General features: G+C 38.8%; 2 protein-coding genes across 14 annotated transcripts; one reads left to right on the top strand and one right to left on the bottom strand.

Moving 5' to 3' along the window:
- Positions 1–549: 549 nt before the first annotated feature.
- SRSF10 (serine and arginine rich splicing factor 10) lies at positions 550–13,311 on the top strand. 12 transcript variants are annotated; one of them, XM_036914708.2, is made up of 7 exons: positions 550–761; positions 2,191–2,295; positions 5,839–5,942; positions 7,121–7,283; positions 7,519–7,572; positions 7,706–7,807; positions 11,070–13,311. In XM_036914708.2, the coding sequence occupies exons 1-7, from the start codon at positions 697–699 to the stop codon at positions 11,128–11,130; spliced, it is 654 nt and encodes a 217-aa protein (XP_036770603.1). In that variant the 5' UTR covers positions 550–696; the 3' UTR covers positions 11,131–13,311. The 12 variants fall into 12 exon arrangements, 10 of the variants coding, with proteins under 10 accessions (XP_036770603.1, XP_036770598.1, XP_036770601.1 ...); XM_036914703.2 differs by lacking the exon at positions 7,706–7,807 and having other exon boundaries at positions 7,522–7,572; XM_036914706.2 differs by lacking the exon at positions 7,706–7,807 and having other exon boundaries at positions 7,522–7,572; positions 10,840–13,311.
- Positions 13,312–14,299: 988 nt separating this feature from the next.
- Positions 14,300–18,618, bottom strand: PNRC2 (proline rich nuclear receptor coactivator 2). 2 transcript variants are annotated; one of them, XM_036914710.2, is made up of 3 exons: positions 17,679–17,867; positions 16,574–16,779; positions 14,300–16,282 (listed from the first exon to the last, which is right to left on the bottom strand). In XM_036914710.2, the coding sequence occupies exon 3, from the start codon at positions 16,265–16,267 to the stop codon at positions 15,848–15,850; it is 420 nt and encodes a 139-aa protein (XP_036770605.1). In that variant the 5' UTR covers positions 16,268–16,282; positions 16,574–16,779; positions 17,679–17,867; the 3' UTR covers positions 14,300–15,847. The 2 variants fall into 2 exon arrangements, with proteins under 2 accessions (XP_036770605.1, XP_036770604.2); XM_036914709.2 differs by lacking the exon at positions 14,300–16,282 and having other exon boundaries at positions 16,576–16,779; positions 17,679–18,618.
- Between the last annotated feature and the right edge of the window lie 7,316 nt (positions 18,619–25,934).

The raw sequence follows: 25,934 nt of genomic DNA, 5'->3' as shown, positions 1-25,934 counted from the left end.
GTTAATGGTTATAGAGTTTTGAGGGCTACTTGAGATCATTTTTCAGCTAGTGTTAGTGTTGAATTTTAAACCCAGGGATTTAATTCGGTTTTCCTCTGTTACAGTCTCATTACAAGGACTCACACCACACTCCCTTACAGTCGGTGCGAGAGGCTGTGAATTCTTCTCTTGCTGGTCGGTGATCTAATAACAGCCAGAGCATAACTTGGACCAGACAAGAAATCATAGGCGGTCGCTCCCAATTACAATGTTTAAAACTACGTCCAGTTAGTAAAAACTCTAAGGTTTGGTGTGGGGTTAAAACATCTGCTTCCGGACTCGAGAGAGAAGAGGGAAAAGCAGAGAACGGCCGTTAAGGGCGGGAAAATAAAGCACAAAATAAAAAAAGAGCGGGTTCGGGGGGAGGGGAAGCGGCAGCACGAAAAGCCAATGAATGGCTTCTGAGGCTGCCCCACGTACCGCCGCCCGCATGCGCAGGCCCACAGGGGGTGATCTCGCGGGAAGGAACCGTTGCCAGTCCCGGCGTGGCGCCCAGGTAGTGGGGGCGGGGAGCGGTGGAAGCGGGAGTGAAGTCTCGCGAGAAGAGCTGGTTGCTGTAGCGGAGCTCTCTGGCTGTGTGTGCCTGAGGACCCGCCGCCGGAGCTGTGGACGGTTTGGTGAGCCGTTAGTGCTTCTGCAGAGACTCACGCCGCCGTCATGTCTCGCTACCTGCGCCCCCCCAATACATCTCTGTTCGTAAGGAACGTGGCCGATGACACCAGGTATGTTCGGGGGAGGTATTGCGGCCTACGCGGGAAGGAGGCCGCAGGCGCTGGGAGGACCCGTGCGGCTCGTTGGGCCCCGGGAGGGAAAGGGCGAAGATGGCGGGTCCCGCGCTCGCTTTCGGGCCTGGACTAGGCCGCTGAGCCGACTCAACCGCCACATGGGAGCGCGGGCAGCGCCTTGGTCTCCTCAGGCTGCCGCGGGGAGCGCGGGCCGCGTGGCGGGGCTCTGGTTCCCCTCCCCCTCCGCGGGTCGGGGCCCTGCCTCCCGCTTCCTTTCCGTGCGTCCCGTCCCCGCCGCGGCCCAGCATCGGCTCGGCATCGATTTGAAGTCACGTTCTTTGGGGTGCACACCCTCTCAGCCCAGAGATTTATCGATTTATTTTTTTTTAGTTTAAAAAATATTGCAGTGAAATAACGGGATCGGGGGGGGGGTCGTGTGGCGAAGCATTTGCTACCCTATTTTTGTTGTTGGTATTTGTGATTTTTAATATGCTGGCGATGTTTGGAGAAAGGGAATGTTGAGATTCGGGGGAAAAAATTATTCCAGTTAAATGGTACCAACTAGTTCTTAATCATCTCCCGGAAATACTGATCCGAGAAAGGGGGTTTAGTCTCTGGTTTGAGGACGTTGGTAGCTAAATTGGGTTAATCCTAGGCCATGCTTTTGTTCTCACCGATTCCTTTAATTGTTTGAACTTGCTATCAGAAGTTTTTGGAAGAGATTTTATCACAAGATGAGTTTTTTTCCATTTCACAAATTATCACTGTACCAAAAAAAAATTTGGTAGCCTTGTGTGATTTACGTATTTCTATCCTAAACTTTAATTGGTAGGAAAGTAAGCAGTAGTAATTATTCCAGCTTCTAGAAAATTTTCCACTTTGTCATTTTTGACATTAAGAATACATATATTTGTGACTTTCATATTTCAAACCGTATCTACTTACTATTAAGTGTCTAACCCTGTTGCTAAAATTAAGAAGTGCTTGGTGTACTGCAGAGTACTAGAGTTGATTTGATACTGTAGAAGGCCCACAGCAATACTTTTACAACCTGATAGCTGTTATTAAAAAATGAAGGATGTGGATAAAAATTTTTATAAAGATAAATTGTGATCGGTTTAACGTGTATGTTTTCCTGTTAATGTAAATTACTAATAGATTTTACTATAAACTGCCTGATCATATAAAATATTGGATCCTAGCGTTCCTTTTTCAAAAAGATACAGTGCCTGTAGGTTTTTGTGTGTTCTTAAAGTTGGCTCTTGATGTTAAGACTTAGGGAACTTAGGTGTTTCAGGTCACTTCGGGAACACAGCACAGTCCCTTTCCTTAATTGAGATGTTACATGAAAGATATCTATTTCTTATAAAGGAACCCTTTTAAAGGAGTGGACATAAAGATTGCGGGTCTTTTTATGATGTTTTAGGTCTGAAGATTTACGACGCGAATTTGGTCGTTATGGTCCTATAGTTGATGTGTATGTTCCACTTGATTTCTACACTCGCCGTCCAAGAGGATTTGCTTATGTTCAATATCCTTTCTTCAGATGGCTGATTAGTGAGGGGTGTTGAAGTTTGAAATTCAAGTTTATGTAAGAGGTAACATCTAAAAAGTAGTTTATTTTTGTCTTCTAATAAATGTTTTACATCTTCAAATTTTTGAAAATTCTCACACATTATTCTTATTATTTCTTAAAGTTAATCCAAAAATGGTAAAAAAATATTTAAATTCCCATTCATGCTGCCGAATCTCAAATCAATGATTATAATAATGTGATTTAAATTTAAATATACTCTGGTTGCTTCCACCTTTAATCTAAGTCAGAAAGTTAATATGTTCTTGTGCTTAGCAATTAAAGTTTGGTATTCTTGTTTGTTAACTGAATCGCTCAAAAACAAATTGTATAACAATGAGGTAAACTTCTTTAATATTGTCCCCTAATTTGCTGTCCTCTGTTGTTACCTCAGAGAATGTAAAGCTGTACAGTTATGGCGACCCCAAAGAGAAAGCATGAAAGAACCTTTAGAGTAGAGTTCAACACTTAAGGCAAGTAGACAAGCCAAAGACCTCTTAAGGATCAGGCTTGAAGAGAAAAGGGAGAGTTTGGGAAAAGAAAAAATAAAGCAAAGCTGGAAGAAGGACAAGCCTAATGGGAGACAAAGCCTCGCTTTTATCTACAAAAGGGGGAAAAGGTTGTTTTTCAAAGTTAAAGATAAAGCCATCTGTCATATTTGGCCAAGCATCTCATGACAAGTCCTTCTGACAAGCACTTAAAGCATTAAAGGTCAAGATGAAGTTGAATGATGGCCAAGATTAAAGGAGTCATACCTGATGTATCCTACAGAATATCTATTTTCCTCTTTTTTTTTTTTAAATGTTCTGTAAGCAGTTAATTTTCAAAATTACTCTGGTTTGGTCTAGCGACAAAACCTATAACTTGGTTTATGTGGGCCTTTGATGTGATTGTGGTCTTGTATAAATGCACTCTTAGCTTGTCAAGTTAAAGTGTACTGGGATGTAATGTTAAGCTTAAACTCAGAATAGTTTTTGTTTTGGACCGGGTGCCAGGTGGTCAGGTGCCTTAGGGTAGCGGGCAGTGCTCTTTGGATTAGCATGAAGTTCTGGGGTCAAGCCACCTCTACAGAGCCATGCTTAAAGGGGAGACAGGTGCATGCACTGGGGACTATTTAGAAATAGCTCTGGTGGTCTTGTAAGCTCAGATTCACTAGATACTACCTGTTTATAGATTTTAAAGTAGCCGCTGGGGGCACACATACTCCTAACTTCTGAAACTTAGCTCCGTGAAGCCTGCTGTTCCTGCACTGTTTTAGCATGTATGATCAGTGGCCTTGAATGGATTTCAGAAGGCCTCATTCCTCGTATGTATACCTAATCAGGATCTGTGGGAAATCGTTCCCTGACCCAGAGTTTCAGGTGACATTACTTCTTCCTCTAATGAGATCCATCACCTCCCTGCAACAACAAAGGTTTGGGCTGTGAACCTAATGCCAGGAAAAATTGTTGCTGCTTAAATTCAGTGGGTCTCTTGAAATTTAGCAGAGTCCTATGGGAAAATGCTGAAAGCTTCTACTGTAGAGCCAGTGATCAAGGACAGTTGGAATTGGTTGCAAAGCTCCGTTACAGAGAGGATGAAAGCTATATTTGGCTTGGTTTTTTAAAAAATGGTAGTGATAAAGTCTACTTAAAATGTTAATACGATTTTACCTGGTTTGAGTGGTCTAGCAACCAGGATCAGCAATGGTTTGACTCCAGTATGTGATACTTGAGACAGAAGAGTTACATCTCAGAAGCTAAAGGAAAATTACGTATTTTTTATACACAGTGTGTTTTTTGTGGTCTTAAAATAGTTAAAAAGAAATAGGTGTCAGGATATTGCAGAGACCCTGAGTACAAATTTCTCCGTAATTGGCATCAGAGTGATATTTGGCTGCCCCTGCTGTGGCTCTCTCTTCTGCCTGGTCCTGTTCCCAATTAGCCTTCTCTTTCTTAACAGTAAAGTAAAACCTTGCCGTGATTCATCTAGCTCAGAATTCTGTTTTCGACCTTAGTCTCGTAGGATTTGCTCTCATTAATTTTATAATTCTTGATCTAACTAAATCCTTTTAAAAGTTGTTACATTATCACTTGAAGTAACAAAGTAGTGTGTGCATTAAGTGAATGTTCTTTTATTTTTGAGTCTAACTGCATTAACCATGAGGGGTGTTCAGTTACAGTATTCAAGGTTCTAAAGTCCCCATCAACCTTTGCCTTTTCATGTTGAAAGCCTCATGATTTAAGACTTGGGAAGCTCTCCTTCATTAACCTATCCGTAGTAGCACGAGAAAGAGAGGGCTGGGAACCTGCTGTGGTCCATTAATTCCTTTCAGAACAAAAAATAGGAAATCTAATGAGGGAGACATTTAGTCTCTGGAATAAAAGAATATTCCAATCAGTCTTAAAAGGTAGTAGGCAGTATGTCACTGAAGAAGAGGTGTGTGTTAAGCAGCTCTCAAGATCTGTATTCTCAAATTTAAGAAATAGAAGTGGACAAGTTAGTGATTTTTAGAATAGAATGAAAATCTACACCCAAACCTAACTTAGCTCCCTTTCCAAAGCTTTTATATCAAGCACTGCTCTGAATATATGCTTCGTTTGCGTTAGAATGGTGGTTTAGGAAAGGAGCTAAATTTGGACATAATATCATAAAAGTCAAGAGTTCTCATGGTTGCTGACATAAGTGGGGGAGGATCAAAGATGATACCAGCAGTTCCTTCTTCAAGCTTATAAATATTACCTTGACATTCTCCAGTTGAAAACCAGCTCCAAGCCCACTTCCTTACAGGAAGCTGTATGTTTAGTATATTGGAAAGGGCTCTCTAGTCCAGCAACTTTAGAAATGTTCTGGTTTTTTTCTTGACAGCATGCTTTTACGGTCTGCCTAAGTATAATGTGCTTTTGGTATAGTGATGTCTTAAGTATTGCTTGATTTTGTCTTGCTATCCACAAGTGGCTAGCTTACAGTATCAGAAAGACAGCTACAATAAATAATTATCTTTCTAGTGTTAGGTATGTCTGAGAAAACAATAAATTTGAGGTTAATGACTTCACTCTTGGAAGGTAAGGTATATTCTGCTTGCTTACACAAGAACTATTGGCACTTTTTTTCCTTTGAAACAAAAATATGAATTTCCTTTGAAACAAAAAACAGTTTTGGTTTTATTTTAAGAAATTTTTGTTTTAGCATACAACATAACTGACTTTTTTTGTCTTTGTAAAATTCTTAAAACTCAGGAAACTAATTTTTTGATAGGATTACTTGGTAGTTTAGCTATAACATCCTATTTCAGTAACTTTACAATGTGTAGTCACATGTGTTTTCAGATGTGTGCGGTAAGAAGTCACAAGTGATTTAATGCTGTGAAGTGTTCATAACTTAATCAGCCAACTAGTAAGTGAGGCTGGCTGCTTTTCTAGAATAATATCAAGAGATTGTGAATTGTTCCAGACTTAGCATCTGAACTTTCATTCATTATCAAAGTTTGCAAAACTTCCCAAGCCCCTTAACATTTAGCACATTTGAGGATGTTCGTGATGCCGAAGATGCTTTACATAATTTGGACAGAAAATGGATCTGTGGACGCCAAATTGAAATACAGTTTGCACAGGGGGATCGGAAGAGTAAGTACCCTTATGCCTAATATAAGTATAATACATCATTTTTAGACAATGTTTAATGTTTTCTTCTTGTATTTGTTTAATTTGTCTATCTGTTAAAAACCCAAAAAGGTTTTGAGAAGATAGAGTATTTTGAATACTTTGCAAAGTTCCAGGGTAGACATAAGGTAGGATGTGGAGCTTAGAATGCCTGAAATATGTTTGGACTCTTCAGAAGCTAGATCAGTACTCTTAAGTTGTAGTATGTTTAATTGGAAGGGATAAAATTTGGAAAGTTTCAGGTCTCTTGAGCCATTTCTGTCTCATAAAGATCTTCAGGATGTTATTGGCCAATTATATGGGTGCAAAGCAATGGAAATTGATAGACTGGGGAAGGCTATAAAGATCGAACTTAGAATATAGATTTTTTTGTATTAGTACTCAGTTTTTGTTACACAGGTATTACAATGAAGCAGGAATACAGTCTGGAGTCAGTGGACCTGAGTTTGGATTCTGCCTCAGCCATGTTACTTGAGGCAGATTGAGAAATAGCCGCTGAAAAGAGGGGTAGCTCTTAGGTAGACACCAGCTGTTGGTTTTTAGTTGGGTAATGGGTTCCTGGATATTCACTATGTTTATACACATGTATGCAGAATATTTGCATTGTAGAATTGAATAACACTTCAGTAATTTTTGGGGGGTGTGGGTGTGTCTAAGGCATTCAGTAAGTGTTAGCTCACTTCTGCTTGTCTTAATAGTCAGAACTTTTTATTACTGCATTTTAACATTATACATTGTTCATAGACCACCAATTGGTATTTTATTGCTGTTTCTAATGGAAACTGGTGGGATAATCCAAATTAGCATGTAGTTCAGAAGTCATATTTCATTTGGAATTTTAAAAAATGCTTTTAGGGTATATTTTCCTAATGTTTAAGTACTTGGCATGTTTTTGGACACAAGGTAGATGGTGAGAGGTCTTTGGGGGAAGGAATAGTTGGAAAGATTAAAGTATCATTTTTAATACAAAACACTTCTAGACTTCCTTAAAAATAAATAATTTTTCAAGATTAAAATTCATAATTAACCTTGACAAAGATTGGGGATGTAAGGAAAGGGGATGCAGGAAATTTTCTGTAATTTGAGGACTGAATTAATAAGTTTTAATGTTTCTAAATATTTCTATATTGTGTATTTAATAGCTCCAAATCAAATGAAAGCCAAAGAAGGGAGGAATGTGTACAGTTCTTCACGCTATGATGATTATGACAGATACAGACGTTCTAGAAGCCGAAGTTATGAAAGAAGGAGATCAAGAAGCCGGTCCTTTGATTACAATTACAGAAGATCTTACAGTCCTAGAAAGTAAGTGCAATGTGTAGCACAGTGATCTGCCAGAAAAGATTTATGTTTGTTAGCATTGAATTTTTTTTTTACCTTCTTGTATACTTTTAATTGTATACAGTGTATGCTTCATTGAGACTAGAAGTATTTCAGTGCATCGTTTAAAAAGTTTTATGGTTCAGTTCTTTTAATTGAAACTTTAAAAGACTGTAAATAGACATTTGTCACTGTTTGCTTTTTTTGATGTACTTTTTAGCAGTAGACCGACTGGAAGACCGCGGCGTAGCAGAAGCCATTCCGACAATGATAGGTAAATAACTTTGCTTTGCAAAAGACTTATACATTTTTCAATTTCAGAGTGAACTTTTGCTCTAAAAATAACAAATTTGATTAATATAGAATCTAATTTTTACTCTAATTGTATCTCTCCTCTGTTTTGAAAGATTCAAACACCGAAATCGATCTTTTTCAAGATCTAAATCCAATTCAAGATCACGGTCCAAGTCCCAGCCCAAGAAAGAAATGAAGGCTAAATCACGTTCTAGGTCTGCTTCTCACACCAAAACTAGAGGCACCTCTAAAACAGATTCCAAAACACATTATAAGTCTGGCTCAAGATATGAAAAGGAATCAAGGAAAAAAGAACCACCTAGATCCAAATCTCAGTCAAGATCACAGTCTAGGTCTAGGTCAAAATCTAGATCAAGGTCTTGGACTAGTCCTAAGTCCAGTGGCCACTGATAGTATAAACCATGATATTTTTAGGCATGTATCATTCATTTACTCATAGTTTGTTTTACTTAAATTATCAGGAATACAATGTTGCAATGATGCTTAAAAAAACACTTGTCAGTTTTCCCTGTACCGGGCAATGGTTATAATTAAAATGATATGCTGTTGAGAAAGCCACTCTTAAGAGTCCAGTTTGTTTAATGTTATGGGCAGCTACCAATTTGTAGTGTCTCTGTATATTTTTGTAAAGATTCTCATTTTTTTATGCTTGAAGTATTGGTGAAAAGATGTTGGTTGACCATAATTTGCAACATTGTCTTATTAAAAATAAACTTTCATATCCATATTTGGTAGAACTTGTTAACCTAGAAATGTAGCTTGCTAAGATAGAATGATACAAAAGTGAAGTTGCAGCCACAGTACAACACTGATCCAGACACATTTAGGGTCAGGGTGGACCTTTTTGTCTTGTTAAATGTCTAGGCCCATGATAATAGTTAATTTATGACACGGTGTGATATAGTTCTTTTGTTAACCCCATTGTTGCTGGGAATGATGCCAGCTGGGTTAAGAAAGTAGCATTTTCAGGGAGATTGAGTTTCTCACTGAAACATGGAGCCTTCACTGCTTTTTTCTGGTTTCTTTGAAGATTTGGAACATACAGACATCAAAAGAAATCACCTTAAAACCAGAAATAATTTTGAGGAGAAAAGAATGCTCTTATATAGTTATTTTTAAACTTTAAGGAGCACTGTTAACCATAATAGTGCATAGTTTTCTTACCACTGTTAAAAGCAAGTCAATTGTTTCAAAGTAGGTTTTGTTTGTGCACAGTGTAAAAGAACTGAATTTTGATGCTAATAACACTTCTGATGTGCATTTGCATCAAAATTTGCCTACCTTCAGTTTATTTAATCTGAGGCAAGTTGAAAGATAACACTCCCATTCTAGGTGATTCTGTGGTGCCATGAAATTTAAAATAATTTTGGAAAAAATTAATTTTGAGTGAGAGTCAGATCTCTTGAGTTTTTGGTTATCACTAGTACCTGGCAGTACCTGACTAAAAATGAGAGAAAAAAACCCTAACCATTTATAACTTATAGCCTTTTTCTGAGAGAGCTTTTGGGAGATGATGAAGGTGACTTGACATGTCCAGTCTCATTTCAGACTAAAAGCTAGCATCTTTAAGAAAATTTAAGATTGCTTGCTTACAGGTATAAATAAGTAAGAAACATTGTAGAGAAACAATTCCTTTTAGAGGATTACTTCTTTCAGTTTTGGTTTTAGTAATCTAGGCCTTTCCTGTAAAGAACAAAAGATGGTTTTTAAATACTGTTTGTGGAATGTGTTTAAGGATTGATTCTAGAACCTTTGTATATTTGATAGTATTTCTAACTTTAATTTCTTTACTGTTTGCAGTTAATGTTCATGTTCTGCTATGCAATCATTTATATGCACGTTTCTTTAATTTTTTAGATTTTCCTGGATGTATAGTTTAAACAAAAAGTCTATTTAAAACTGTAGCAGTAGTTTGCAGTTCTAGTAAAGAGGAAAGTTGTGGGGTTAAACTTTGTATTTCCTTTCTTATAGAAGCTTCTAAAAAGGTATTTTTATATGTTCTTTTTAACAAATATTGTGTACAACCTTTAAAACATCAATGTTTGGATCAAAACAAGACCCAGCTTATTTTCTGCTTGCTGTAAATTAAGCAAACATGCTATAATAAAAACAAAATGAAGGAAATAATGATTAACTGGAATTATTATAGTTTTGAATGAGATTCTAAAATAACAATGGAAATAGTCCTTTGTAGATGTAGGTATATTTTTAATCAGTGTTGCACTAGGCACAACTAACTCTTACTTTGGAAGTGGTAGAACTTGACAGAAAGGTACACCTTTTTACATAGTACTTTAAAATTCCTATGTAAAGTCGAAGTTGTTTCATGATTGCTTTTGAAGCCCCTTGGGTTAAATAACTTAGAAGATATTGGCAGTGTTAAGATACGTATTGAAATGAAATTTGAGTCAGTTAATTGTAAATTTATATTTTCATTATTGGATGGATGAGTAATTCTGCTCTTCCCTGTCCTAAACTAGATCCTTTGGGTCTTAGTTTATGGCATGATTTTAAATATTTTTGCATTGAATGTTGGTGAGCAGTTAAGTGATAACCACTTTAGGAAACTGGTTTAGGTGTTCTGTGGTTAGAATTCTAGGTACTTAATAATAACAACAATTATAGCCAGTACTTACTGTTTATGGTGCCAGACCCTGTTCTAAAAGCATTGTGTTAACTCGCTCTTCATAAAACCTTGTGGAAAGATTTATTTTCCCCACATGACAGATAAGGAAATTGAGGCACAAAGAAAAGGCTGTGAAAGGCCCATCCATTATATGAGCCCAGGCTTGGTCCATAGATTTCTTTTTTATGGGCTATAGTTTGAGAGGAATAGATTGAGATAGCCCATTGAAATTGTTCTCAGTCTCTGTAGGATTAGAAGACCTTATGTTTTTCATTGTTTACTTGTGTCACTTATTTCTAGATTCAGACTATTTTCTTGAGAACCTTACATGTTATTTGTAAAGTGACATGCCTAACAGTGCTTCAAAAGATCTAACTATATTATAATTGAACCCATGATAGTTAGGATCCTGCTGATACTTGATGAGGATCCTTACATAGTGCTTTAATTTTGGGTACATCGTTGAGTTCCACAATTGAGTACCTACTGTGTGTCTGGCACTGTGCTCAATATTCAGGTAGATCATATCAAGATTCAAGGGCTGACACTTCACCTCTAACTGTTAATTAAGATCTCTCTGCATTTTTTTTTTTTTTGAAGCCAAGTAAGCAAGAAGAAAAATGACAGATAATGCTTCAGTGAGAAAGGGAAGGTTCTACATAGAATATGAGCTGTTAAGTTACAACCCAGGGAAAAGACCTGGGAACTATTGTACTATTCTCTTGAAAATTTGGCCCAGTAAGCTGCATCCAGTTCAACTAACAAAATCCTGTATACCACAGAGAAGAATAAAGAAAACCAAACTGACAAACATCCTTCTTTTATTTAAGACCAAACTGCAGCTGGAATACCCAGTACAGTTCTGCTTACTACACTTCAAGAAAGATCTGAGAAAGCGGAAAAAGAACCAAAGAAGGGCAGTTCAAGCGACCAAAGGGTGGGTGGAAGGTGCTGCAGTATGAATACTGTACGAATATTTTGACTCTGGTCTGAAAAGATAAAAGAATGTTATCGAAACTACATGGAATAATTGAAGTCCCTTCAAGTTTGAAAGTAAGCATTTTAGGACAAATAAAAGGAAATTCAACTTTGTACTTGTGAAAACTAATCCCTAAATCTGAATAGATTTATATTGATTCATGGGTAACAGGTCCATAATAAATCATTGGAAACTAGGATGTCTGAATATCAAGGAAGACAGCCATAGTCTTACAGTGCCTCTATTGGTCTGTCTCAAACTGAATTGGGTGAGAAAAGGTATGGTCCAGTATAAACTTTTTCTTGATATCTCTTAAAAGTTGGTTCCATTTTGCTATTGGCAAATCTTCCCTTTGTTTATTACAGTGCCAGTGTTTTCTGCTTAATGGTTTGCTTTGTTGGCATCTGAGTTTATTGTATGCCTTGTGCAGTTTACATCTTCCTTAACACTTTCCCAGGTAAATTCCAATTATAATACTTGACATCCAGTAAGAGGGTCCATCTCTTCTCACCTCTTTCCTAGTCAGTAGCAAACATTTACTGAGCCCTTAACTATGGGCAAAATTGGACTGGGTAAATTGGGGAGAAAATTAGATAAAATTCACTTAATGTCTACTGAGCACAATCTAGTGAATCATTACAGTATGGCCTCGTTTTGTTAGAGGTGTATTATTCGTAACTATTTTACACCATTCATATAATGTAATTATAAAGCCCAATACACTATATCAAAGATAATTTTGTGGTTATCTGCCATTTAAACATATCCAGTATTTGTTTGCATCTCAGTACAATGAAAAAAATGACTTGTTTAAATCTGTAATAAATGATTTATTGTGCAGTGGCTGTAATATACTAGTTATATTAAATTGTTAACTCTGCCTCCTCGAACACATACTAGGAAGTAATCCCCAAAATAAGCATTTAACTTTGTGTTAGATATAAAGGAGACTCTGGGTGCTATAATTAGATTCTTTTGAGGCAGACAGCTTGTTATCCCAACTGATTTAGTATGTTCTGTAATTGAGAAAATGTTCACCAAGTTATACTTTTTAGTGATTTACATGTACATTTTATAGGGGACATGTTCTGTGTATAGTGAATAAATAACTTTTATAGTATCACAAAATGTTTTGGATTCCTTAGTTCATTAGGTTATAAAGTATTTACCTGTACATTGATTCCATCACTCACATATTTTTGTCTTATTTCTGCCTTATATATAAAACTTCTAATTTAAGCATACTCATTTAAAAATACAGAAGTGTTTAAGCCTTTATAAAGATTTGAAATATAGAACATAACTAAGGGATATATAGAACAGATATTTTTGCCTGTTTTCATTTTTTTCAAATTTGCCCAAGATCACACAGTAAGTGGCAGATCCTAGAGTCCATGGTTCTTCATTTGATTCATCTATGTTACTGGTTGCTTTTTTTTTAATAGGGGAGTTTTTAACCTATCTAGAGTTCACTTAGAGGGAAGAGTAAATCAATTTGTAAAAATAGATTTAATTACAAAAAGCCTTTTGTTACTAATCCAAGTTCTCACACAGCTGTTGTGACTCACTCTTTCCAGTCTGGCTTTCTCAGTTTTCAACCTGTGTTGTATTCTGGCCATATTCTCGTTTACAAAAATCCTGAGATATTTTTAAATGGTGAGGCTGTGACTTGAGACAGCATAGTGGTAGCCCAGAGTAATCCAATAGTGTTCTACTAAGACGTCTATCAAAAAATCCCAGGAGTAAACTGTTCTCATTGATACATTATGTATGCAACCTATTTGTCTTGAACTATTAAAATCTATTAAAGCAAAGCTAGTTACTGTGGAAAAGTTGCCTTGGCCGTGTCCTCCAAGGGTGTTGCTTATGTTTATTATGCTGGGTTTCTGTGTATTCCTAGCAGTTGTTTCATCCTTGTAATTAAAGTTGGGATTCTTATTTGGAATAAAAAGCAAGGCATGTACATGTTTTATTGATAATTGACAGAGTAGTTTGTAAAGAAATAAAAGGCCTTTGTCTTTTTTTGTAGATGACACCTTTGAATGCTAGACAGTGAAATAAACGTCTCTGGTATTTTCGTTTTGTTTCAGTAATTTAGCTCTGCCTTAAGATTTCTGATTGGGTAGGCTCTTCTCATATGTGTAAGGTTTTAGAGATGTGCTTGTTTTACAAACTGCCTGTGAGAATGCAATTAAAGAAACAAAATTTACCCAAAAGCCTTCGGTTTTTTTCCACCTTGTGCTTGCTTTTGGGAATCAGAGAACACTAGAATTTAAGTGCAAGGATAGGTTATGGACTCATTCCATTTTATACACTAACAAAAAGGACAAATTTAAACTTAAGGCTCACGCTATGGCCAACATCGGCCCTACAGCATAGATTGAGTGGTTCTCTGTAGCAACTTGCGTTCTCCCAATATGATTTGAGAGATAATGTCCCTATAGGCTAACCACAGCTTTATTTGTACCTTCTAAGGTATGAGCTGTTGCTACAACCATTAACCTACATTGTTACCCTTGGCTATTAAAATTGTTTATAGTTAAAAGCCTTTTGTATTACCACTGCCAATTCTCTGAGCACTTAGGTCAGTTCCCAAGCCAAAAACCTAATATATGCTGTATTTAAATGCACAGATCAAAAACAGGTGCCTGGGCTGAGAACTTGTTCAATCTAGTAAAATTCCAGTAAAGAATTTGGCAACCCCTAACATCATTTCACAGAAATTACACTGGGAATATAACAGGAATATAAAAATCAGACATTGACTTCCTCTAAATTTTTCCTAGTTTGCACTATTCCTCTTTACAGAATTTTTAATTTTTCTTGTAAACCCAAATCATCTTAAAATGTAGAGAAAAAGGGGAGAGAGTAATTACATCTGCTTTACTCAAAAGTGGTAAATGAGGGAGTCACAAGTAGTTGCTTTAATCATATAGCTGAACTAACCAAATGTCTTCATCAATCAGTAAATTGGTTGCCTCTTAAAACCAAAAGTCCTATTGTATTTCAGTGGGGTTAATTAAATGCATTTTAAGAAAAAATTAGGCAGTCACAATCTTCTATAAAATAAAAACAAGCCACTGGGGAGAAAACAGTTTAATTTCATGCTTCAAATTCATGTCATATTCAGTACCATATAAACGTCTTTAGGACATCATTTAACTTGGGCAATAGTTGAATTTGGACAAATACAACTTAGCCATTTTGCTTAGGAACAATGAAAACTGCTAAATTAGAAAATAGGGCTCTTACAATCAAATTTTAAACTGACGCCCCCACAAACACACTTATTTGCTATTGGGTTAGTTGCAGCATTTATCTTTAAGGTAGGCAAAACATGTTATCAAGGTATTATGCAGGAAATTGCATCTTTTGCATAAGTGATCCCCTAGGTTGTACTTTACTGGTGACCAAAAAGAAAACTAGCTGGCATCATACATAAACTACACTCTGTTATATAGGGTGCCAAAACTGTTCAAAGTCAAAATGAGTCATAAGGTTTGAGGGACCCTTTTATAGTTAATCTTTGGGCTTAAAGAAAAAGTAGTCCCATACTGCATTTCACATCTCTTAAAAATAGGAAGTGTTTTTAGCAGCTTAAAACCTTTTCAATTACATAAAACCTATTACACTAGGATTTACTTTGAAATATACTTTACAACCAGATCAATTACATACATACATACACTGAGCCTTGAGCACAAGGACAAATTTTAAAAACAAATTATTTTGGACCTTTAAAATTAGGCCATAGTATAAAGAGTCCATGTCTTACATTCAGCAAATTCATACTAAAATAATTATATTTTTATAGGATAAATGCCAACAAAACTTTACATATGCTACAAGTTTATTACATATATTTACATGGCTCTTTGTTTCCTAAGTACTTTGATCTTTCACATTATACAGCTCCCCACTTTAAGCAAGCTTTGCAGGGATCATCTGAGGCCAGATCACTGAGAATAGCTTATGCAGTGCTTTTAATACAAAAATGTATTTTGAAAGCTACTCTGTGACCACCAAATACTGTTTCTATAGAAAATGGTTTTGGTGCATTTGCTGGCATAGGTCTATACACTCCATGTAAGAAATAGGGTTGCTGGGGTATACTTTCTCATTCCAAAAAGCCCCCAGTGCCCTTTCCACATTCACCACCCTACTAAGTTTACTAAAATGCAACTATTAAGAAAAATTCACATTTTTTGGCAGTGCATCAGGTTGGTAGCATAAACTTTCAAATATGCAACTAGTTTTCAATCCCTGTATGTCTTAACTGGATGCTTAGGATCAGATTCACTAGCTTTCAACAAGTCTACTGATCCATGAATGACAATCTAAAATTAGTATTTTCCCACAAGAAGCAATAGAAGTTGACTCCTTTACCATTCCCAAAATTGAAACCTGGTTTCAGAGTCCTTCAACTGAGAACACTTAATACCAAGTACAATTATCAGTAATTTACTTACTTTAAGTTGCACTGATACTAACATTACATCATAGTACACACACATGAAACAAGTTTATATTTTCTATATTATTTGAGTTTTACACAGATTAATTCCATTGTGAATTTGGTCTGAAACTGACACCTGCCTTAAATAGAACTAAATTTAAACAATTAGCACTTTATACCTGTACTTTAAGTAAGGTTTTAAGTTGAAATGTCATTATTTCCTTATCAGAAGGATTAAAGGAAACAGGAACCCAGTGGCTTGGTGGCTTAGGAAGAACACTTGGCGATGGTGGCTCACTAAATTTGGCTCCAGCATAGTTCTGGTTAGTTTGAGACTTAAAAAGTAAGCTAGGACTTGATAAGCTAGAGCTCCAATTTTGATTATTTGGAAAATTTTTGTTCTTTCCCCCATTTTGCATGGCCTGCCATGCAGCTGCTGAAGAGTTATACGTATGTCCCCTTTCTTTTTTCTTATGAACAATCTTCATCTGGGAATTCTGGTCCTTGGTCTTCGGTCTACTAAGCTGTTGTTGGTTCTTACTAATATTTCTAGATTGAGGGGCTGGAATGTTATACCTCTCTCCACCACCCATCTTCAGCTTTGTCACCTGTAAGTGAACGGGAAGAAAGCACTGTGTGAATCTCAGTAAGTTCAAAATGTTTAAGCTTCTGTAAGTCCAATTTGTAACTCCAGAAATCTCGGTAAGACTCAAAAATGTACTATCCAGCTGCTTTTAACTTCACTGTATGTTCTCAGTTCAATATATACACAGCTTTTATTATGTTCCTAAGAAAAATTACCCACAAGTCTGAATAACCATCTATTTAAAAATAATAACTGGTTTAGGATAAGTCCATAAAATGTTTGCCCCTGTATTACAACATGCACTTTTTTATACCTTTCGGTCTGCTTTGCAGATCGCAGGATTTCCAGTACCTGTCCTCTTCCTTGCTGCCAAGCCCAGGATAATAGATGTTGCTTTCTGATGGATCCTTTCCTTTGTCTCAATACAGAAGTTTTCATGGGCCAATCTGCTGAGTTCAGCCTAGGAGCTGAGGCCAACATCTGAGTCTCCTCAGCACACAAGTTTGAGAGAAGTCCTAGCTAGAAAATAGATTACTTCATTATTTTAATTCAAAAACACGGAAGTCATCGTTTATATTTACTACAGAAAAAGCTTAAGAATGGCTACCTCTGAACTAGAAGGCCGAAGATATGTCTCTGAAGATGGCTTTCTTTGACCTTGTAACTGTCATCCTTTAAGAACTCTTATTAGCCTTGATACAAGAACTAGGGGATTTGATGACAGGGGTCTTGCAAGTCCCGCAACAATTTTTTTTCTTGGGACCCTTCAGAGTCTCACGGATTATGTGACCAAAATGTCAAACTAGGGAAGCACTAACTTTTACAGCCATGTCAAAAAAGTGGCTTAAAATTAGTTTTCTAAAGAGGCCATGTTTTAAAGTCCCCCGAGTATTTTCCAGTCTTTTGGCACATTTCGTATCGGTTTTCAAAGCCGCCTCTCCTAACATGTCTACGTCATGCAGAGTACCTCCTTTAATAATGAACTCTCGACTCCCCATTTTAAAGTTTTCAAAGCCTAACAATTTCCTAATTTCAAAGACTAAGCCAATTTCCCATCTTAAATATTTAAAAACTCCTCCCTACAGTGAGCATTAAACTTTCAAGACTTCATTGTTATTCAAAGTAAACAAACATAGTAAGCCCTGTTCTTTTCGAAAGAAATCTCTCTGAGAAAGCCTTCCACACTACTTTAACAGCCCTAAATAAATTACGAGTTCCGGGACCTTGAGTCATTCACAACGCGAGTCCGGGAAGTTCAGCTCTTCTCACGAGGCCTGGCCTCCGACTAGCGCCATCCTTCTCGAGTTCGGCCCGCAGCCCGGCGCGCCCCACCCCGGTTCCAGATCTCGCCTCCTTCCCCCAACAATGGGAAGCGCGGCCGCCAACATGGCCGCGCCCGCGGCGCCGCCGCCACTCACCGACTTCGAGCTCGAGACTACAGCGGCGGCGGCTCCGGCTCGGCGTCGAGGCCCCCCTCCCTTTCCAGGGAGAGACGAGGCACGCCACGAACAAGGCCCGCGAGCACCGATGAACCAGCTGCTGACCACCTCCGTCCCGGACCCACCACCTCCTCCTGCCTCTACCGACAAAATGGAGGCGGCAGCGAGCGCAGGAGCGGGGCCGGGAGGCGCAGCGGCCAATCAAAACACGCCGACACGCAGCCCGGCCAATGATACACGGGCCACCGCCTGTTGCTGGGGCCCAACGGGGACGACGGAGGGGAGGTTGTTGCCGAGGGTTTGAAAACCTCCCGGAAAGAAGCCTGTCGGGACCGGCTCCTGCGGGCCCAGCCGCATCCCCTCCGCGGGCTTCTCCAAGACGCCCGCCTTGCGGCTCCCGGTACTCCAGGGCGCGGCTGGTTGCCCACCACCGGCGCTGCGAGCACCAGCGCCTCGCCGCGACTCCCGGGGTCTGGAACCGCGGCGTCCCCGACACTCCGGGCGCGCTCGGCGCCTGGGAAGGGGCGTGGGCTCCGGGGCAGCAGCCTCCACCTCGGCGCCCAGGCTCCCGGGTCCCGTGGCCCATAGGTCCCGGGTGGTGTAACCCCTGTAGGGAATTACTGAAGGAAATGGACATTTGGTTCCCGGGTTAAGTTCACTGAGCCTTGTAACCAATTTGTTACAGATGGCAGATACTCAGCCAAGTTGCCTTTTGGCCTCGGCCCCTGCCCGCTTTGCCCCTGACCCTCCTTGGTCACGGGACGTCCTTCGCAGCTGCCAAAGCTTGCGGTTGCCTTGCGGTTCCCTACTGTCCTCTCCACCCCCGGCCTTGAAATTCTTCAGAAATTGCCCCCCCCCCCCCCCCGTGAAGGCATTTCCGACACACGCGCGGATCAAATCCGTTCCTCCTTTCTGTCCCCACTGGTCCGTGGCTTCAGTTAGAGCCCTTTATCATGCTTTAATTACTTATAACTGCCCACCCACCCCCCTTACCCCCACCCAACACACCTCGAGGGACAAGGCCAGGTTTTGTTTTTCTGAGCACAGTGCCGCGCACATTATGAGTGCACAAGAAGTTTGAGAGAACAGGGGCTCCCTTAGTTCCCTTTCTGCCCAATTTGTATGTGAAAGGGGGAGAAAAGACGTGGTTAAGCTGGTAATGCCAGCAAGGCGCAAGAAAGAGGAAAAGGGCAATTTTGGAGTGAATTGAGAAGCCACCTAAAGTGTTTTAAGAGATAACACCAGTTTCCATGAACACATGAACATTTTCATTACTGGAGTTACATATACTTACAGGTTTCCCATAATTCGTTTTTTAATCTTCAGTTTTTTGCTACCATCATCCCCCACCCCTATGTTCTTCTATCCATGGACCTTAAGTTTTCTTAAGAATACTACTGAAGCAACTGCATTTTAAAAGAGCAATTTTTAATCAAATTAATTTAGTAAAATGTGTAGGAGAGATATTTTTGAACGTGGGGTTTTCTGATGCTAATCATATACTCAAATAACATGTACATAGTATCTTAACTATGCTTACTGAAAGTAATCTGTTTCCTAAAAATTCAAGAAGATGGCTCAGACATCTAGCCAGATAATAACCAGGCTGTATTTAATGGGTTCACGATTTTGACTTCCAAAAAGATCTATCCAATATATATTTTAATACAATGGCTTGTAAAGTGAACAGTCTGAACATTTTTTTTCTAATTCTTTCTTATTTTCAACATCCTAGTATCTAATTCATTCCCGCTACACTCCCAACCCTCCCTCTTTTTTCTCTACCCTCCACAGATCTGTGTTATTCAAAAACAAAAACACTTCGTTGGCCCAAATTGTAATACAGAATTCCCTTGCCCTCTATCTCTCATTTGCATAAACAAGCAAGTAATGTATTAGATACTTACAAATGCACACAATGTATTGGATGCTTACTCTGCCTCCCCCTGCCCTGTGCTAAATTGTTTTGCTTACATCGTTTGATTTAATTTTCACAAATTGTGGAGTAGCTGCTGTTTTGATCTCCACTGTACAGATGAAGAATCTGAGATTCAGACTGTTTAAAGCCAACAGCCAAAGCCACTCTAACCCTGCAGAGCCCAGACTCTTTATGTTCCTTGCAGCATCGGTGTCTGAGTCACCTCTGTGTCCTCTGCAGTGCCTGAAAGGTGCTTTGCCCAGAGCAGACACTGACTGGGCTGCGGCAGGATGAAGCCTCCATCCTGCTCTCTGGCTGAACCAGTCTCTGAGTCAGGCTGCCCTCAGGAGTGCGCTGTTAAAGCTCTCACCATGTCCCAGACTCCAGCAGCCTTTCAAAAAGCTCCAGCCTAATCCGTCATTAGTATTTACCAAGGGTACACAACCGCTCAGGAGAGCAGGATTTAAAATCATAACCTGTTCAGAAGATCTGACACAGCCTCTGCTTGTCTCTGGTTGGTCTTTAAAGTCAGTGCCACCAACACAATCCAATTAGTGGTTCTCAGTTCAAATAGGAAAACGTTGATGCAGCAACAGCTCTCAGGATGTAGATCAGCCACCAATGCTAGGAGCCAAATGCATAATAAATACTGGGTGGTTAATACAAACATTTATTTAATTAAGATTTATCTGGTGCTTTCTTTGAAGGAGGCACTCTGCCAAGCCCTGGGGGTACAACAGTGAATGAGCTTCCTTCCATCCCACCCCTAAAAGAACTCAAAAGCTGTTCCCTTTATACTGTTTATCAGAAAGGAAAGCTGGCGTCTGAAGAAGTTCATTTCCTCTGTTCTCCTGAGAGTCAAGGACAGACAATGCCCATTGTAAACACCAAAATCAACCTACTCACGTCACTAAAGAATGCAGGTTACAGATATTGTACCTGGACCCTGTGAAGTGAAGGGGAAAAGAAAGGGATTCCCACTTTTGCTGAAATCCTTTCCCAGGAGGATCTATTTTAAATTACGTATCACTGGGAGCCAGAATCAGCACAATCTGTTTGTATAAACACTACCTACTTAATCTGTAATTAGAAGTAGGTCAAAAAGGTGTTTCTGAAAGTCCAGCTTTGGAGAACTGGCTACAAGCGGATGCTTACCGTATTATTTTAGACCCCTGAGTGCCAGAGCAGTTGAGGCAATCACCCACGTCTGCCAAATCTTTGGAACAAGTCTCTAGTCTGACTGACTGGCTTTCAGGCTGGATATTTACCACCCAGTGTGTCTGCCTCAAAAGAGGCTGGTTGGGTTATTTTTTTTCCTCAAACTCACCTACGAATTCAGAGGACGACTTTGAATGTCTGCAGGTCTGTCAGCTGATGGCTTATTTCAGCTAGGAGAAGCAAGTTCTTGGAACCTGCTGCAAGAAAAAAGTAGAAAACACCCACTTGATACTTTGAGGTGCCTTAGGGCTCTGATCTTGTTATCAAACTAGTATCACAACACACACCCCTCTACCGTGAATTTGTTTCCTGGGGAAGCATCTGCCGCGTGCTCCCCAGTAGCTCACACATTCCCAAGCAGTTGCAAATCAGTTCTCGGCCATTTTGGTCTAATTACTAAATGGGGCACAGGAAGTCAATGCTAACCTTCCACACTTCCTGTAACTCTGACCTAGGGGTTCTCAACACCCAGGACTTTTAAGGGACTCTGATGAATGGACTCCAACCCCAGAATCAGACTCTGAGGATGGATGCTTGGAGGTTTCGATTCCAGCTGAAAGAAGGCAGAATATGCCTCTCCCAAATGTTCCACTTAGGCATAAAGATTATTTTGAGCTAAAGGCACTTGAAAAACAGCAGGAGCAAGAAGGGCATTCTGATCATCCCTGATCCTCTTTTCTTCCTGAAAAAACGAGAGAAGACTCCCAGGTGAAATATGTCCTCCTTACACCAGGAGGATGGTGAGGGGAGGGAGGTGAAGCTCAAAGAATTCTCTACAGTCCTTGTCAAAATAACTTTAGCTTCCCCATGTGTTTTAGTTACATGTCCACAATTGTATCTCTTTATTCAACCTGGTATAAAAACATTGAGGTTTTTGCCACTTTTTTGAGTCTTTATTTCCTTATGTAGGCTTCTATGTTACTTAAAATTTACATTAAATAAATTCTAATGCTTTTCTCCTGTTAATCTGTATTAAATCAATTTCATTGTCGGGGCTCAGCTGAGGACTCTAAGAGGGTGGAGATGAGGTTTTGTTTCCCCTGCACTGTTCACTCCAGTGTCTCCTGCTAAGAACTACTGCTCTGAGTTTTTCTAAGGGCACTCCCCTGAGGTGGGGGTGTGTGTATGAAGATGGTCTTTCTCCTCTGTCATCTTCAAAGATGGTGATCACATCAAACAACTGAAAAAAGTGAGAAACAAGTTCCTGAACACCCAGAAGTATTTAGATTCGCTTTGTTGAAGTGTTCATCGCACAGGTGGACTCCCAGGCTCCACCTTCAGGCTCCTCGCCAGTCTGCTGATCCAAGCTGTCTATTTCTTGGCTCATTCCATGGTCTGAGCTCGCAGTCCTCCTGCAGGCCAGAAGCTGTGTGAACAGAGAGATGGGCAGCAACCTTGTCAAGAATAACCAAAGCAGGCTCAGAGAGTTCAAAGAGGAAATCTAAGGCACCCACCACTCACTGGACAAAATTAGTGGAGCCTTCTAATATGACCATGACAATACCTGTCTCACAACTATCACACTCGTGGCACAAAGCAGAGAGACAATCCTCAACTCAGCTATCATGGAAGTCTCTAACAAGAATCAAATGAGATACGAAATCACTCAAACTCCCACGTGTTTGCTCCACTTGACAATCTCTGAATTCCTGGAGACATATTTGCTCATCACTCTCTGCATTGTATTGTATTGTATTGTAACACCTCTCATTTTTAACATATTCTAAACCTACACTGTCCAAGTGCCTTCACAATTCATCATCTCCCTCAATCTCAGCATTAGATCTATAGGACATGTATTGTCACCATTCTACAGATGAAGAAACTGAGTCTCAGAGAGACTTATTCAAGTCTGCAACAAAGCTCTTCTATCTTGAACATTTTTATTGGAGCTTGGCATGTTACCTAAGTCACATGTATTAACTGTAGAAAAGAAAGATAAACAAAAACTAAAATAAAAATTACTCAACATCTTACCTCCCAGAGATAACCACTGTTAAATTAAGCTTCTGAGGGTATGTTCTTCCAGTCTTTTTTCTGTACTGAATGGCAATATGGAGTGATAAAAGCACAGACTCCAAAACCTGTTCAGAGTCAAATTTCAGCTCTGTGCTTTACTGGCAAATGATGGCAAGCCTTTAACCTCTCTGTGCTTGTTTTCACATCTGTAAAATGGAAATAATAACAATATCTAACAGCATAAGGATTAAATAAAGTCAACATTGTTGAAGTACTTAGAACAATGCCTGACACATAGAAAGCCCTCCATTACTGAACTTTTTTTTTTAAAAGATAGTAATAAGTGATATATATTCTTTTTTAGCTGACTTTTTTCACTTTTTAAACTCTATATATTGTGAACACGTTTCTATGGATATATGCATACCTACATCATTGTTATGTTATGACCATATGTCATGAATTTCACCAGCCCCTATTGTTGTGTTTTCAATTTTTTTGCTATTATATGCTGAACTGAATATCCTTATAGATAAATCTTCATTTCCTTAGATGAACTTCCTTTCAGTAAGTTCATAGTGGTGGCACATTTAGGGTAAGTATATATAAAACTCTTGATTTATGAGCCTACCATCAGAGTAAAAATCAAGTCTCAGTCTTCTGGCTTGAGGATACTATTCTTTCTCCTTGTTCTTAATAGCTGCTTCTCTGACATTGGATCTGTAAGAGGAGTTGGTGAATTTATGTAGCAATCAAAAGGATTTTAAAAGTCTTTTAAAGATCACTTTTTCTAATGTGGCCCAAAATTTTAAGAAATACGCCTATGGGACAGCTCTTTCTTCAGGGGAACATGTTGCTAATGAGTTCTACCTATTCATCCCAGTTGACGGTCTCTATAGCTGTTAATTTGGCAGTTAATGAGCCACAAACATATCTGGAATTTTTCCATTGACTCAAGCAGGCCAATGTTTGTCCTCTGGCTGACTGCGCAGGTTTGTGACTCAAGCTTCCATGGCTCAAGAGCCTGTGTTTTGCCATAGCAGAAAGAAAAAAATGCAGATTGACGTAGTCTTAAAAGATGAGTAAAACTGTGTGGCGTAGTTGATACCATAGAATGACTCCCGCTCTGGGAAACAGCAGGCACCAAGAGAATCTCCATTAAACTTGCAGCTTCTAAGGAATGGGGAGGTGAAGTAATTTACCCCAATACAATCTGATCTCTTAATATCAGTTCAGCAGGGTTGAATTTTTATACTCTCTCCTTGCCTTTAACTGACGTATCTTTATTTCGTTCTGTTACCATGTAGGATTCAAAGGTATGATTTTTTGTATATTCCCAATGTACCCCTCATTAGATAATAGCGGTATGTATTGAGCACTTTACTGTGAGCAAGACACTATCAAGTAGTCTATATGCGTTATCTTATTTAATTCTCATCACAACCCTCCTGAGGTCAATAGTAGTATTATCCCCACTTAACAGATGAGGAAACTGAGGCACAGGGAGATAAGTTAAATAATTTCCCCAAAATCATACACAGAGAATTCAAACCTGAGTCAGTGCAATACCAAAACCTCTGCTCTTAGCCATCTACTATACTGGTATAGTCTGAAGAGTCCATATTCTTAGGAAGGAAGTCAGTATAAAATTTGAATTGAGTTTTAAAATGGAGGACACTTTACCCAACAAGAGCAGCATACACAGCCTTCCCAAGTGCATATGAGACATTATCCAGGAAAGGCCATGATTTAGGCCACAAATTAAGTCTCAGTAGATTTTAAAATATAGATATCATTCATTCAAAGTATGTGCTTCAACACATTGGGATGATGTTAGAAATCAAAAACAGAAGAAAAACTGAAAAACTAACAAAATTGTGGGAATTAAACAACAACCTTTTGAGCAACAAATGGGTCAAAAACTCTATCACAAGGAAAATTAGAAAACACTTTGAGATGAATTAAAATGAAAGCATATCATGCCAACACATTGGATGCAATGAAAGCAGTACTTAAAGGAGAAATTTATAGGTATAACTACATCAGAAAATAAGAAAGATCTCAAGTCAATGACTTAGCTTTACAACTTAAGGAACCAGAAGATGAAAAACAAACTAAACTCAGCTAGAAGAAGAAAATAAATACTAAAGTTTAGAGTAAAGATAAATGAATAGAGAATAGGAAAACAGTAGAGAAGATCCAAGGCCTCCAATGAAACCAAAGCTGGTTCTTTGAAAAGATCAATAAAATTGACAAACCTGTAACTAGATTGACTAAGAAAAAAAAAGAGCAGCTGCTGATTACTAAAATCAGGAATGAAAAGTGGGACATTACTACCAATTCTACAAAATAAAGATTATATGAGTGCAATGGAATATTATTCAGCCACAAGAAGAAAACAAATCCTACCATGTGCAGCAACATGGATGGAGCTAGAGGGGATTATGCTCAGTGAAATAAGCCAGGTGGAGAAAGACAAGTACCAAATGATTTCACTCATCTGTGGAGCATAAGAACAAAGCAAAAACTGAAGGAATAAAACAGCAGCAGACTCACAGAACCCAAGACTAACAGTTACCAAAGGGAAAGGGACTGAGGAGGGTGGGTGGGAAGGGAGGGAGAAGGGGAATAAAGGGCATTATGATTAGCACACGTAATGTAGGAGGTGGGGCATGGGCAAGGCAGTATAGCACAGAGAAGACAACTAGTGACTCTATAGCATCTTACTACGCTGATGGACAGTGACTGTAATGGGGTATGTGGTGAGGACTTGATAATGGGGGAAACTAGTAATCACAAAGTTGCTCATGTGATTGTATATTAATGATACCAAAAAAAAAAAGACTATATGAGTGTACAAAAAAAATTGTATGCCAACAAATTGGATGACTAAATGAAAAAGTGCCCAGAGACACAAAACCTATCAATAGTTAAAGCATGAAGAAATATAAAATTTGAATAGACCCATAACTAGTAAGAAGATTGAATCAGTAACGAAATATATCCTGGCAAAAAAAGCCCTCAACCTAATGACTTCACTGAATGAATTCTACCAACATTTTAAGAACCAATGCCAATCCTTCTCAAACTTTTCCAGAAAATTGAAGAGGAGGGAACACTACCCAACTCACTGTATAACT

Source organism: Manis pentadactyla, chromosome 4 (assembly GCF_030020395.1).
Source record: "Manis pentadactyla isolate mManPen7 chromosome 4, mManPen7.hap1, whole genome shotgun sequence".
In the NCBI taxonomy this organism is placed as follows: Eukaryota; Metazoa; Chordata; class Mammalia; order Pholidota; family Manidae; genus Manis; species Manis pentadactyla.
The sequence above is the reverse complement of the archived record's forward strand: the minus strand, read 5'-3'. Positions and strand labels throughout refer to the sequence as shown.

What these genes read in the sequence shown, in the direction of transcription:
- PNRC2 (XM_036914709.2), bottom strand. Translation starts at nt 18,336, where the DNA reads ATGTCCATTTCCTTCAGTAATTCCCTACAGGGGTTACACCACCCGGGA. An exon ending in TAGTCTCGAGCTCGAAGTCG is followed by an intron (nt 16,780 to 17,678) that starts GTGAGTGGCGGC and finishes TCTATTTTCTAG; the next exon opens with CTAGGACTTCTCTCAAACTT.
- SRSF10 (XM_036914700.2), top strand. Translation starts at nt 697, where the DNA reads ATGTCTCGCTACCTGCGCCCCCCCAATACATCTCTGTTCGTAAGGAAC. An exon ending in AACGTGGCCGATGACACCAG is followed by an intron (nt 762 to 2,190) that starts GTATGTTCGGGG and finishes ATGATGTTTTAG; the next exon opens with GTCTGAAGATTTACGACGCG. An exon ending in AGCCATTCCGACAATGATAG is followed by an intron (nt 7,573 to 7,705) that starts GTAAATAACTTT and finishes CTGTTTTGAAAG; the next exon opens with ATTCAAACACCGAAATCGAT.